This window comes from Hyperolius riggenbachi, unplaced genomic scaffold (assembly GCF_040937935.1).
Source record: "Hyperolius riggenbachi isolate aHypRig1 unplaced genomic scaffold, aHypRig1.pri scaffold_138, whole genome shotgun sequence".
Taxonomy (NCBI): Eukaryota; Metazoa; Chordata; class Amphibia; order Anura; family Hyperoliidae; genus Hyperolius; species Hyperolius riggenbachi.
Window position 1 is genome coordinate 470,272 of NW_027152353.1, and position 14,322 is coordinate 484,593.

The following is a 14,322-nucleotide window of genomic DNA, read 5'->3' on the forward strand; positions in this document are numbered from 1 at the left end:
CCTCCCTCTTCCATCCAGATTTGGAATGATCGCACAGCACAATTACACCGGACGTTATAGCTGTGGTACAATTAAAAAAAACAACAACAAAAAAACACCCTCAGTATAGATAGGTGGGTGGCCAGGTATAGGTGCCCCCTGTATAGGAAGCCCATTATAGGTGATCCCAGTATAGGTAGCCAAGAAAAGGTGCCCACAGTATAGGTTAGCCAGATATAGTTGCCCACAGTATAGGTAGCCAGGTAGTGGGGTCCCCAGTATAGGTAACCAGGTATAGTTGCTCCAAGTATAGGTCAGCCAGGTATAGGTGCCCACAGTATAGGTAGCCAGGTATAGTTGCCCACAGTATAGGTAGCCAGATATAGTTGCCCACAGTATAGGTTAGCCAGGTAGGCTCCCCAATATAGGTAGCCAGGTATAGTTGCCCCCAAGTATAGGTAGCCAGGTATAGTTGCCAACAGTTTAGGTAGCCTGTATATTTGCCCCCAGTATAGGTAGCCAGTATAGTTACCCACGATATAGGTTAGCCAGGTAGGTGCCCCAGTATAGGTGCTGGGTTAACAATCAGCCCTGATAAGGACTATTTGGGTAAGAATCAGTCCTGACAAGGACTATTAATGATCAGCCCTGACATGGACTATTAGGGTCACAATCAGCCCTGACAAGGACTACTGGGGTCCCTAGCTGGTGAACTGCAAGGAGCAAAACACCAATAAAGCAGCTAGACAGCACTGCTCTGTCCCTCAATCTGCAGCAGCACAGATCTCCCTACACTGACTCGGGCAGAGTGTAAAATAGCTTCCGGGATCGTTTCTTCTTTCATACGGTAGGTAGGGTTGCCAGGTGTCCGGTTTTACACCGGACAGTCCGGTTTTTGTGCGCTGTGTCCGGTGCAAAAAGGCATGCTAAACCGGACAATTAAGATGTCCGGTTTAGAGCCCCCCCCCCCCCCCCCCCCGCAGCGCAGGAGGAGAACAGCGCAGCAGTGAGAGAGCTGGGAGCAGCGGTGGCGAAGGGGGGCAATCTCCCCCCCCTTCCCTCACCTTAGGGTGCTCTCTCTCCCCCGCTGTCTCCTCCAGGATGGTGTGCAGGCTGGCGAGTGGCTGCAGGCGGAACTTACCTCTGTGTCGCTCCAGCGCTGGAAGTTCGGGTCCCGCAGCCGCTGAGATTTGACTCAAAAAAGATCCGGATCAAAGATCCGAATCATTCATGAGCCGGACAACACAAATCAGTCTGAATAGTGTTGTCCGGCTCATGAATGATTTTGAGTCGAATCTCAGCGGCTGCGGGACCCGAACTTCCGGCGCCTGCGACACAGAGGTAAGTTCCGCCTGCAGCCACCCGCCAGCCTGCACATCATATTGGAGGAGACAGCGGGGGAGAGAGAGCACCCTAAGGTGAGGGAAGGGGGGGGGAGATTGCCCCCCTTCTCCACCGCTGCTCCCAGCTCTCTCTCTGCTGCACTATTCTCCTCCTGCGGGGGGGGGGGGGGGGGGGGCACCTGGCTACCTATTCTGGGCACATATAGCCCCTGGCTACCTATTCCGGGCACATATACCCCCTGGCTACCTATTCTGGGCACATATAGCCCCTGGCTACCTATTCTGGGCACATATACCCCCTGGCTACCTATTCCGTGCACATATAGCCCCTGGCTACCTATTCCGGGCACATATAGCCCCTGGCTACCTATTCTGGGCACATATAGCCCCTGGCTACCTATTCTGGGCACATATAACCCCTGGCTACCTATTCTGGGCACATATAGCTCCTGGCTACCTATTCTGGGCACATATACCCCCTGGCAACCTATTCTGGGCACATATACCCCCTGGCTACATATACTGGGACATATATACCCCTGCCTACGTATACTGGGACATTTACACCCCTGCCTACATATACTGGGACATATATACCCCCTGGCTACATATACTGGGCACATATATCCCTGGCTACATATACTGGGAACACTGGCTGTTTGTCATTATGTGCATTTAGTGGTGAAAAGCTGTCTCTTTTGTGCATTTACTGGTGAAAAGCTGTCTCTTATTATGTGCATTTACTGGTGAAAAGCTGTGTCTTATTATGTGCATTTACTGGTGAAAAGCTGTCTCTTGTGCATTTACTGGGGAAAAGCTGTCTCTTATTATGTGCATTTACTGGCGAAAAGGTGTCTCTTATAATGTGCATTTACTGGTGAAAAGCTGTCTCTTATGTGCAGTTACTGGTGAAAAACTGTCTCTTATGTGCACTGGACCAGTACTACTGGTGAGGACAGTTAGTGACATGGCTATGTACTCTGTAATGTGCTGCAGAAGATGTCAGTGCGATATAAATACTATAAATTTTTTTTTAAAAAAAGCCCATTGCTTAGCCCCACTCTACATAAAAGTGTGCTTCTGACTCCGCCCCTAACTCCACCCCTAACTCCACCCCCTGTCCGGTTTTCTCCATCAGCCGACCTGGCAACCCTAACGGTAGGATGTGGCCCAGGTGGTAAAAATGTCTGATTGGCCGTCCTGTACCACCTGACTAAAGGCTGAAGAGTAAAAAAAAATGGCTTCATGTATGTGGTGAATGTGAACAGCCTGTAAAGTTTGAATGAAATGTGAACGGCAAACAATTATCATTTAGCGGTAACTATTCAGCGGCAAATGTGTCTGTCCATCACTACACGTGTATACAGTGCCTATAGTGTATATATGGTGCACAATCACCTCTCCTCTCCAGATCTTCTCTACCATAGTTGATGTATTTCTTCAGCCACTCAATACAGATATTCTCCAGATAGTTCTTCTGTCTCTCCCCCTCTCTCTCCTCTGGGCTGTTCCATCTCTGTGTGGTGATCTGAGCCTCATGCATGGCCGGGATGTACAGCCAGCTCTGTGTGTCCAGATACAAGAAATCTCTGCCGTCATACCCGTACTGATCATACCCCACAGTGCTGCCGTCATCTCTCAGCTCACAGCCGTACATCCTCTGCACAATATGGAACCCTGCAGACAGCACAGAACATGTTACACGGGAGCAAAGTGTGTGCTGTCACTATTACCATCTACATAAAATAGATTAACCAACCTTGGAGCATACTAAACTCAATTATGCCTCCGTAGTCACTGTATACCAACAATATGTATCTGTAGTATCACAGATATCCCCAAAGACATAACTAGAGCCCTAGAGCAACATCTTTTCATATAAAAATGAATACTTGTACATAGCTCCCAACTGTCCCTCTTTGGGACTCGGAGCCCTGTCCCTCTTTCCTCCTCATTTGTCCCTCTTTCAGGACTTTGTCCCTCTTTCTATGTAAATATATATATTCCTCTACTAAAAATGTGTTTGATTGACTCTAAACTTTATTCCCATTCTTTAGATTGATAAATTACTCATTTTAAAATGTTAATATGGAGGAAAATGAACCAGGATAGAAAGGACCAGTGTGGTTTGAATTATAAAACAACATATTTTACTTATGAAATCTTTATGATATGCGTGACTGGGGTGTGATGGGGGAGTGGTCAGGGGTGTGGTGGGACGTGGCTTAAGTGTCCCTCTTTCTCATCTCAAAAATTTGGGAGGTACGCTTGTATTTATATACAAAAATTAAAGGAATACTGTAGGGGGGGTAGGGGGAAAATGAGTTGAACTTACCCGGGACTTCTAACGGTCCCCCGCACACATCCTGTGCCCGCGCAGCCACTCACCGATGCTCCGGCCCCACCTCTGGTTCACTTCTGGAATTTCCGACTTTAAAGTCGGAAAACTACTGAGCCTGCACCACTGTGCCAGATTAGTGGAAGTACAGTGAGCAGCATTAGAGAGCTGTAGAAGACTGACGTCACGCAGTGCTCCATCACAAAGAGCCAGGAAGAGGTGAGTTAGCATCCCTGTCTGCCCTCCTACTGTGCTAATTACTAGAGGGGAAAGCGCTGAAAGGGGAGCCATAGTTGAAGGAGGCGGGAGTGGACCCCCTCCACACTGCTGTGCATCTGCTGCTCCCCCCTCCATGCTACCTATACAGGGGGTACCTACAGACCTGGCTAAGCTACACGGGGGGCACCTATAGACCTGGCTACCTGCACTGGGGGCACCTGTAGACCTGGCTGCCTATACTGGGGGCATGTAATGATCTGCGGGCGATTAAGCAAGACTGGGCAACAAAGTAGCAACACAGAAGAAAGCAAGAACAGAGACAGACTATATGAATGTCTACCAATCTAGTCGCCACCCAGCAACGGTAGACATATCACATCAGAACAGACCAGAATGAGAAAGCTAATCGCAAGAGAGGCGATTGCTATCAGCAACACAAGACTGAGCATGAATAGTAAGGAAGACACAGCAAATAAGTACAATCTGAACGCCAAGGAAAATAACAAATGAAGTAGCTAAACGTGGTCACCGCACGTTATGCGCAACATTGACAAGCACGTTAACGGCACGGTCACCGCACGTTAAGCGCAACAGTGACAAAGCGTACCAACCCTGACTAACAAATGAACACGGAGAACAAAGACAAACAGATAGCGGGAACGCTTGCTAATCGGTTGTCTCACACCAGACAACAGCAAGCGTTCGTTCCAGACAAAACAGACAGAAGGAGTAACCAGTAGCAACCACAGCTAAGGTTATACTCCAGGATACAGACAAGAGGGGAACGCTTGCTAATCGGTTGCCTCACACCAGACAACAGCAAGCGTTCGTTCCAGACAAAACAGACTGAAGGAGTAACCAGTAGCAACCGCAGCTAAGGTTATACTCCAAGATTCAGACAAGGGAGATCCACCGCCTCTAACGCTAGGGCGAATGCGATCTAAGAACAGGACAAAACGATTCACTATCAGCCAACGCTGGCAATAGTACAATTGCACGGACAAGAAAGACAGAATAGGCAGTACAAATATACACAAACCTGACTGCACTAATAGGAGTGCAAGGAGCACTACCCAAGAATTAACTACACTAGAATATAGCAACAAAGATGCTGAGGCTCTAAGGTTAGTTTCCCTAATCAGGAACTATGACGAGCAAGGAATTCTGTGAGGAAGTGACATTTATACTGGAAACCTTCAAAGGAAGCAGACAAGCAGATTGCAAGATAAGTAGATGCAAATCAGTCAGCCTTGCAAACTGACAGAAAGGCCTCTTTTCCCTGGACTGTACTATGCAAGCTTCATAGGAAACAAAACTTTCCAGGGAATCAAGGCCAGCAGAGCGGATTCTGACAGGGCACCTATAGACCTGGCTACCTGTACCTGGGGCACTTGTAGACCTGGCTACCTATACTGGGGGCACCTATACCTGGCTACCTATACTGGGGGGATCGATAGACCTGGCTATCTATACTTGGGGGCTACCTATACCTGGCTACTTATACTGGGGCACCTATACCTGGCTACCTATACAGGGGGGACCTATAGACTTGGCTACCTATACTGGGGGCACCTATACCTGGTTACTTATACTGGGGGCACCTATACCTGGCTACATATACTGGGGGACCTATAGATTTGGCTACCTATACTGGGGGCACCTATAGACCTGGCTACCTATACTGGGGGCACCTATTCCTGGCTACCTATACTGGGGGGACTTATACCTGGCTACCTATACTGGGGGCACCTATACCTGGCTACCTATACTGGGGGGACTTATACCTGGCTACCTATACTGGGGGCACCTATACCTGGCTACCTATACTGGGGGGACTTATACCTGGCTACCTATAGCGTATGTTTCGTTATTATTATTTTTTAATATACTGCCTGGACTGCCTTTCTGATTTCTGTTTGTTTGTTTGTTTGTTTTTTTTGGGGGGGGAGGGAGGGAGAGGGCGGGCGGGGCACATCCAAAGTTCTGCAGGAGGGCCCAGTGATTTCTAGTTATGTCCCTGTATGAGTAATTTTTATAAAATCACATCGCTCAATTGAGAACACACACATAGCATTACAGTAGCCAAAGCCTTTAAAATCACAAGCGCTCAGTAAAAGCTCTTGCTTTGTGAACCCGCGATCTCAAAGAAGAGCACCTGTGGTCTATGTCCTTCTTTCAGTGGTGTAGCAATCGGGGGTTGCAGTGGTTTCGACCGCACTGGGGCCCTTGGGCCAGAGGGGCCCCATAGGGCCCTGTCTCAACTGCAGTATTAGCTCTTTATTGGTCCTTTGCTGGTAATTGTCACTTCCATAAATGCTTTGAATGATAATAATCATTCAAAGCATTTATTGATGTGTTCCCCATCCCCTTCTTGCCCCTCTGACACTGTGGTAGTCCTTGGCAGGTTTTGGTTAGAGATGGGCCGAACCTCCGATTTTAGGTTCGCAAACCCGGTTCGCAAACCTACTGTGAAAGTTCGGTTCGCGTGAACTTTCGCGAACCGCTATAGACTTCAATGGGGAGGCGAAACTTTAAAAATTAGAAAAAATTATGCTGAGCAGAAAAGTAATGGAAAAGATGTTTCAAAGCATCAAACACCTGGAGGGAGACATGGTTGACTGGGATAGACGTCAAAAGTTACCGGAAAACAATATGGTTTTCACACATAGCAGTGTTTTAAGGGCAGAAATCCCATTCAATGCTAAATTGCAGGCCTACACTACTATATGTGTATACATCAATCAGGGAGTGTGTGTAATGCTCCCTTCCTCTCTCCTCCTCCTCCTCCAGAGGAGGAGGAGCTTGTCTTCCAGGGATTTGTAGGATGTCAAAAGCATGCTTACATACCTTGGCCAGGAATCGAACCCAGGTCAACTGCTTGGAGGGCAGCTATGCTCACCACTAAGCAACATACACACAGTCCTCGTGGCACAATTGGTTAGTGCATTTAGTTGTTAACCGAAAGGTTGGTGGTTCAAGACCACCCGGGGATGGTCTTGCATTTTGTGTTCAACAGTTGTCCGAAGAAAACCCCAGATAGCCATTTAGCAGCAACAACATACACACAGTCCTTGTGGCACAATTGGTTAGCGCATTTGGCTGTTAACCAAAAGGTTGGTGGTTCAAGCACACCCAGGGATGCCTTTGTGTTTTGTGAAGGGAACTAATGTACCCTTCTTAAAGGGAAGGTTCAGGGTGGCTGTTAAAAAAATAAAAATGCCCATCCACTTACCTGGGGCTTCCTCCAGCCGTGGGCAGCCAGGACGTGCCCTCGGCGCCGCTCCGCAGGCTCCCGGTCCTCTCCGGTGGCCGACCCGACCTGGCAGCCGGCCTGGCCAGGTCGGGCTCTTCTGCGCTCCAAATACCGGCACTTCTGCGTCCCACGCGGGCGCGCTGACGTCATCGGACGTCCGCCGGGCTGTACTGCGCAGGCGCAGAACTACTGCGCCTGCGCAGTACAGCCCGGCGGACGTCCGATGACGTCAGCGCGCCCGCGTGGGACGCAGAAGTGCCGGGATTTGGAGCGCAGAAGAGCCCGACCTGGCCAGGCCGGCTGCCAGGTCGGGTCGGCCACCGGAGAGGACCGGGAGCCTGCGGAGCGGCGCCGAGGGCACGTCCTGGGCTGGCTGCCCACGGATGGAGGAAGCCCCAGGTAAGTGGATGGGCATTTTTATTTTTTTAACAGCCACCCTGAACCTTCCCTTTAAACTTGAAGATTGTATACAAATGTAAGCAGACTGCAGAGTGGTGCAGCGGAAGTGTGCTGAGCCCATAACCTGAGCCCATAACCCAGAGGTTGATGGATCGAAACCATCCTCTGCAAGGCATGATTTCATTTTTGCACTTCGCTTTATCGCATGGGCAAAACGGTTTCCATAGCCCTGTAAGAGAAAGTGTAATAAGACTACTCCTGGGCCTTTCTTGTAGTTGAAGAGATGAAAAATAAAAAAAACACAGTAAACAGAGAAGCTTCCCCATATTGGAGCATTGGATTTGGTAAAGTCTTAAGCCAATGTGTTGTAAGACACAAGGGGCTTGATTCACAAAGCAGTGATAACTCAGTTATCACGCCTAAAAGACTTTAGGCGTGATAACCTTTGCACTAGCAAAGTTATCACCGCTTTGTGCTCTAACTCGCGCGATGTTACCGCGCGTAAGCGCGCGCGCAAAGTCCCATAGGGCTTAATGGGAGCGTGCTGCTTGCGCGCGCAAAAGTTTGCGCGCGGAAAATTTGCGCGAGTTTCTTCTTATCATGCCTAAACTGAGTTTAGGCGTGATAAAGGGGTTTTCACTCGCGTGCAAACACTTTGCACCGCTTTGTGAATCAAGCCCTAGTAAGCTTTAGGTTAGCAGGAATGATTGCATGGCCACCTAGCTTTTCATCCTTCCCAGGCCAGCTAGGCTGGCTTCAGCCTATAGTGTTGGTAGTATAGTGGTGAGCATAGCTGCCCTCCAAGAAGTTGACCTGGGTTCGATTCCTGGCCAAGGTATGCAAGCGTGCTTTTGACATCCTACAAATCCCTGGAAGACAAGCTCCTCCTCCGGAAGAGGAGAAGGAGGGAGAGAGAAGCTGTTGTGGGGTGCTATATAAGGAATAACAATCAGCCAGGAGCAAGCTAACAAGCCTACAAGAGCCTAACTAAGCTTTCCCTAGCAGAGTCTGTCAGCAGCTGTCCCTTCACTAATTACTGTAGGCAGACGAGTGAGTAAAACGGCCGGAGAACCTCACCTTTTATAAGGGGGGTGGGGCCCCAGGAGTGGGTGTAGTCTGATTGGTGACAATGTGTCTGCTGACTGTGATGGAGAGGGCGAACCGAACTTCCGCAAAAGTTCGCCTTCGCTGGCGAACGCAAACCACCTAAAGTTAGCCTGGAACCGTTCGCGGGTGAACCGTTTGGCCCATCTCTGGTTTTGGTGCGCAATATCAATTGCATACCTCCCAACTTTTTGAGATGAGAAAGAGGGACACTTAAAGAGACTCTGTAACAATTTTTTCAGCCTTAGTTGTTCTATCCTATAAGTTCCTATGCCTGTTCTAATCTGCTCTGGCTTACTGCAGTCTTTCCTAATTGCACTGTCTCTGTAATAAATCAATGTATCTTTCCTCTGTCGTGTCTGTCGGGCTAAGGCTTGATTGTGTGGAATGTGCAGGGCTGCTTGTGATTGGTAGAAGCGATACACACCCTCTGCAGGCCCCCTGCACACTCTGAATGACTCACACACTATGCTTAGCTGAGCCTATTACAAGCTGGTTAGTTTGTTTGTAAACACTGCCTAAAACTGTTAATTACAAGCCAGGATTGCAGCAGAGAGTGGCAGAAACAGCACAGAGGGGCACAGGAGAAAATAAGGAATAGAATGGTATGCTTTTTAGTGTAAGAATATTAGAGTACAGATTCTCTTTAACCTCCTTGGCGGTAACCCCGTGTGTGACACGGGGTAAGCCGCCGGAGGGTGCCGCTCAGGCCCTGCTGGGCCGATCTTCATAATTTTTTTTTTGCTGGACGCAGCTAGCACTTTGCTAGCTGCGCCAGCACCCCGATCGCCGCCGCCGCGCGCCCGATCGCCGCTATCCGGTGCGGCGCGCGGCCCCCCCCCCTCCCAGACCCCTGCGCTGCCTGGCCAATCAGTGCCAGGCAGCGGCAAGGGGTGGATCGGGTCTCCCAATGACGTCCCGACGTCGCTGACGTCGGTGACGTCATCCCGCCCCGTCGCCATGGCGACGGGGGAAGCCCTCCAGGAAATCCCGTTCTTTGAACGGGATTTCCTGATCGCCTGTCGCCGGAGGCGATCGGCGGGGCTGGGGGGATGCCGCTCAGCAGCGGCTATCATGTAGCGAGCCCTGGGCTCGCTACATGATTTCAAAATAAAAAAAATAAAATAAAAACTGCTGCGCTGCCCCCAGGCGGTATTTTTCATACCGCCAAGGGGGTTAAAGAGACTCTGTAACATCAAAAACATCCCCTGGGGGGTACTCACCTCGGGTGGGGGAAGCCTCGGGATCCTAATGAGGCTTCCCACACCCTCCTCTGTCCCACGGGGGTCTCGCTGCAGCCCTCCGAACAGCCGGCGACAGACCGACTGTCCATTCAATGTTTACCTTTGCTGGCTCCAGCGGGGGCGCTGTGGCTGCTTTCAGCTCCGAAGTAGACGGAAATACCCGATCTCAGTCGGGTCCGCTCTACTGCGCAGGCGCCGGAAGGAAACTTGCGCCTGCGCAGTAGAGCAGACCAGACGGCGATCGGGTATTTCCGCCTACTTTGGAGCAGCCGTCAGAGCGCCTGCGCAGGAGCCGGGAAGGTAAATATTGACGTCATCTTGTACGGAGGGCCGCAGCGAGACCCCTGAGGGACGGAGGACGGCGTGGGAAGCCTCATTAGGATCCTGAGGCTTCCCCCACCCGAGGTGAGTACCCCCCAGGGGACGTTTTGACGTTACAGATTCTCTTTAAGCCACACCCCTGATCATGCCCCTGCCACACCCCTAGTCACGCATACCAAAACGATTTTGTACGAAAAATATGTTGTTTTATAATTCAAACCACACTGGTCCTTTCTATCCTGGTTCATTTTCCTCCATATTAACATTTTAAAATGAGTAATTTATCAATCTAAAGGATGGGAATAAAGTTTAGAGTCAATCAAACACATTTTTAGTAGAGAAATATATATATTTACATAGAAAGAGGGACAAAGTCCTGAAAGAGGGACAAATGAGGAGGACAGAGGGACAGAGGGACAGGGCTCCCAAAGAGGGACTGTTCCTCCAAAAGAGGGACAGTTGGGAGCTATGTAATTGTTCTGTATAGAGTGCTTTGCCATGCAAAAATCGCACTGGGGCCCATAGCTCCTTAGCTGCGCCATTGCCTTCTTTGATTATATTCTTATATGTATTTCTCTGGATATACAGTAGGCACATGTGTGCAAAATTGTCTCACCTTCAGTATGTTTGAATCGCGCCGTCCATGACTGCAAAAAATGCTTCATAACAGCCTCCCTGGCTTGATATGGTTGTGTCTCAGCCTTCCAGTATTCCGGCTCCAGTTTCATCATCCACTCAGTCTTGGGAAGACACTGGCGGGTGTCACTGTTATAATTAGTTATCTCCCGATCATCCACATATCCCACTATAGAGTACACAGGCAGCCCGGATCCTGGAGCTGAGACTACTGTCTCATAATACCGCACAGAGTGACCGTCTGAGAGAGAGAGACAGAGTGTTACTAATCAAACATCACACAGCACTGTGCACAGGACCAGATTATTATTATTATTATTATTTATTTATAAAGCGCCAACATATTCCGTGGCGCTGTACAAAGTAAGAAAACAAACAAGGGATACATAATGATACAGACAATGATATACATCCAATATGAACACTGATACAAGATACAGCACTGCTGATTACAATTTGATTTAACATGATGACTAAAATGTATAAATGTCTAACAGTGTGCAAGCAACTAAATTAATAACATTCCATGACACAAAAGGGTGAGAGCCCTGCCCTTGCGAGCTTACAATCTAAAGGAATGGGGTGGAAACAAGAGATGGGGAAGTATACAGTATATGTACAGGCAGTGCGTAATTAGGTTTTTTAGTGGGTGCATGGCCTAAGCTAGAGAATATGCTTGTCGGAAAAGGTGGGTTTTGAGGGAGCGTTTAAAGATTTCAAAAGTGGGACAGTGGTGGATGTGTTGTGGAAGGGCATTCCAGAGGAGGTATTTCTCCTCCAGAATAGCGCTCCACCATAGACAACAATGCTGTCACCACCACCAGGAACACCCTGAAGGATCCTCACTCACCAAATAAGATGGGCCAGCAATGACATTGGCCTTATCTCGCCTCTGGGGTATTTGATAGGCTCCCCACACCCTGTGGCAGTCAGATGCTATTCAGATATCACCTCTCCTTTCTTCCTGAATGTGACCTCAATGCAAACAAATGCTATCATTGCGCAAGCATCTTTATCTTAAAAGGATATTTATTTAAAAAGGTTCCACTCACATATTACAGGTAGTTGGTAAGCCTGTGGAGTGTTAGGAACGGGCTCCACCCCGTGCGGCCTCCCGGGCTGGCCGCCGTGTGCTGGAATCTCAGGGCTTGCTCGCTCCGCCACGCCACCGCATCCCACTACACTGTCCGTGTTACTTCCGCATGTGGAGCCCGTTCCTGAGACAGGCCGTAGGAGGAAGTAAGTGACAGAAGTTTAGTGGCAGCAGAATTGTTGGTGTCAACATGAATGTTAAAGTCGCCCATAATGTTGGTAGGGATATCGGAGGACAGGAACTGGAGGAGCCATGCAGAGAAGTGATCTAGGAAGAAGGAAGGAGGGCCAGGAGGGCGGTAGATTATTGCGATCTGGAGGTTAGAGGGAGAGTATAGACGGACTGCATGGACTTCAAAGGAAGGTAGAGAAAGAGAAGGAATGGGGGTGAGTGGCTTGAAGGAGCATCTATCAGAGATAAGAATGCCCACACCACCGCCATGTTTATTCCCACTTCTAGGCGTGTGACTAAAGTGGAATCCCCCATAAGAGAGGGCGGCAGGTGAGACCGTGTCAGAAGGCGTCAGCCATGTTTCTGTGACCCCAAAGAAGGTGAAGGCGTTGGAATTGAAAAGGTCATGGATGAAAGGAAGTTTGTTGCAGACTGAGCGGGCATTCCAGAGAGCAGCAGAGATAGGTGGGGGAGGAGGGGGGATAAGAGGAATATTAATAAGGTTGTGGCAGTTTCGGTGTGCATGTGGTTGGCTGTTTGCAGTGCGATTAGTGTGCAAGAGTGAGGAGTGAGCCGGCAGAGAGGGTCCAGGGTTTGGTGAAATGTCACCTGCAGCAAGGAGTATGAGGCAGAGAACGCGGAGGATAGGGTGGGATTTAGATTTATGGGTAGTTGGAGTATGAAATGTATAGCGCAGTTGTATGAATAAGAAAGTTTCGTGAGAAGCAACCTGTGGAGATGATAAAAGAGAGGGAGAAATGTAGAGCGTGTTGCTGACAGCAGGAGGATGCAGTGAGTGTACAGATTTGAGAATAGCAGGGGAAAGCAGGCTAATCATGAAGAGCAGAGACAACATTATTGCACTAACCATGAATCAGTCTTGTGTCTGTTCCTTCTGGTCTCTTCTGGCTTAAATCTGGTATAATTCGGTCGTTCCCTTTGTACTTAGAAACCGGTGTACTTTGAAATACCGGTGCATAAATCGACCAAGGTCTAATCGACTTAGAGTTGCATTTATATAGTAAGCCTGATAAGCCTATGCTTAGCAGGCCTGATTGTAGACTGACTGATGCAGGTGAGGGAATGAGCTCAGCCTGTAGCAGATCACAGTACAACTCAGGTAATTAAGCAGGAAGCTGCTTAATTGTCTATAGGTGTTGGGGCCAAATTAGCATGGAGCCAGAGGAGAGCAGACTAACTCATGGAATATACAAAGCCAGTCACTTAGCTATAGTAAAATGCAAAGTATTACAGCACTTCAGAATATTCACATATTGCAGTAAAATCGAAAGTTCACATAAGCGCAGATCATACCGATAACACAAAAATTATTATGTACTAGGCACACTAGGCACGAAACTCTACCCCCCATCCAACTCATTATGCTCAGGGGCAGTGATATCAACACCCCCCAGCTTGGGGAATGCAGGCACACTGAGCAGGGAAGTGGGGGGGGGGGGGGGAAGGTAGAGGTGATGGCCAGATGACCAGGGAAGCAGCCAGCATACACTCACCTAAAGGATTATTAAGAACATGTAACGTTTGCGGAATCGTTTTCGTGGTTAGCGCACAAGATGCGCACTGACACAACGAAAACCCTCCACACGCGTATAATTAGGTGAACCCAGGCTAGGTGCAATGCACCAGCAGAGGGCAATTCCCACCGACAGATGGCGCTGTGGAGTGCAGATGAGCACAGCCTCTGCACGGTCACAAATGCCAGATGGGAATTGTACAGATCTAAGACAATGCAGGGCTGAACAGCCCTTAAAGAGAAGAGCATAGAGAAAGACTAAATGTGTGTTCCCCAATCTAGTCGCCACCCAGCGACGGTGAACACACTCGCAGAAACAAAGTATGAATGCGATCGCGAGAGAGGCGATCACCAGAAGTGACACAAGACAGATCAGAACAGAACACAAGAGTAGCAAAGGCACAGAAAACGACAATGAGAAAATAACGAAAATAACAAACGCTAGCTAAACGCGAACACCGCACTCATTCGCAACAGCGAACGCGTTTACAGCGCAATCTCCGCACGTTAAGCGCAACAGAGACAAGCACGCCTAACTAACCACCGACAGACAAACACGAAACAAAGAACGCGAGCGCTTGCTTAACGGTTACCTCACCGAGCCTACAGCAAGCGTTCGTATCAGACAAGACAGACAAACGGAAAACAGGAATACGAGAGGAAAGATCCACTGCTCTTTCCGTCAGAG

At 49.0% G+C, this 14,322-nt stretch overlaps 1 protein-coding gene across 4 annotated transcripts in view; it reads right to left on the reverse strand.

Annotated features, from left to right (window-relative positions):
- The window catches only part of LOC137543642 (class I histocompatibility antigen, F10 alpha chain-like), a 194,681-nt gene that overhangs the window by 161,017 nt on the left and 19,342 nt on the right, over positions 1-14,322 (reverse strand). For all 4 annotated transcript variants that reach the window (XM_068264765.1, XM_068264764.1, XM_068264762.1 and 1 more), the window contains exons 2-3: positions 10,817-11,077; positions 2,721-2,999 (exon numbers count right to left, since the gene is read on the reverse strand). In XM_068264765.1, coding sequence (XP_068120866.1) covers positions 2,721-2,999; positions 10,817-11,077 — 540 coding nt within the window. The remainder of the gene's footprint in view (positions 1-2,720; positions 3,000-10,816; positions 11,078-14,322) is intronic.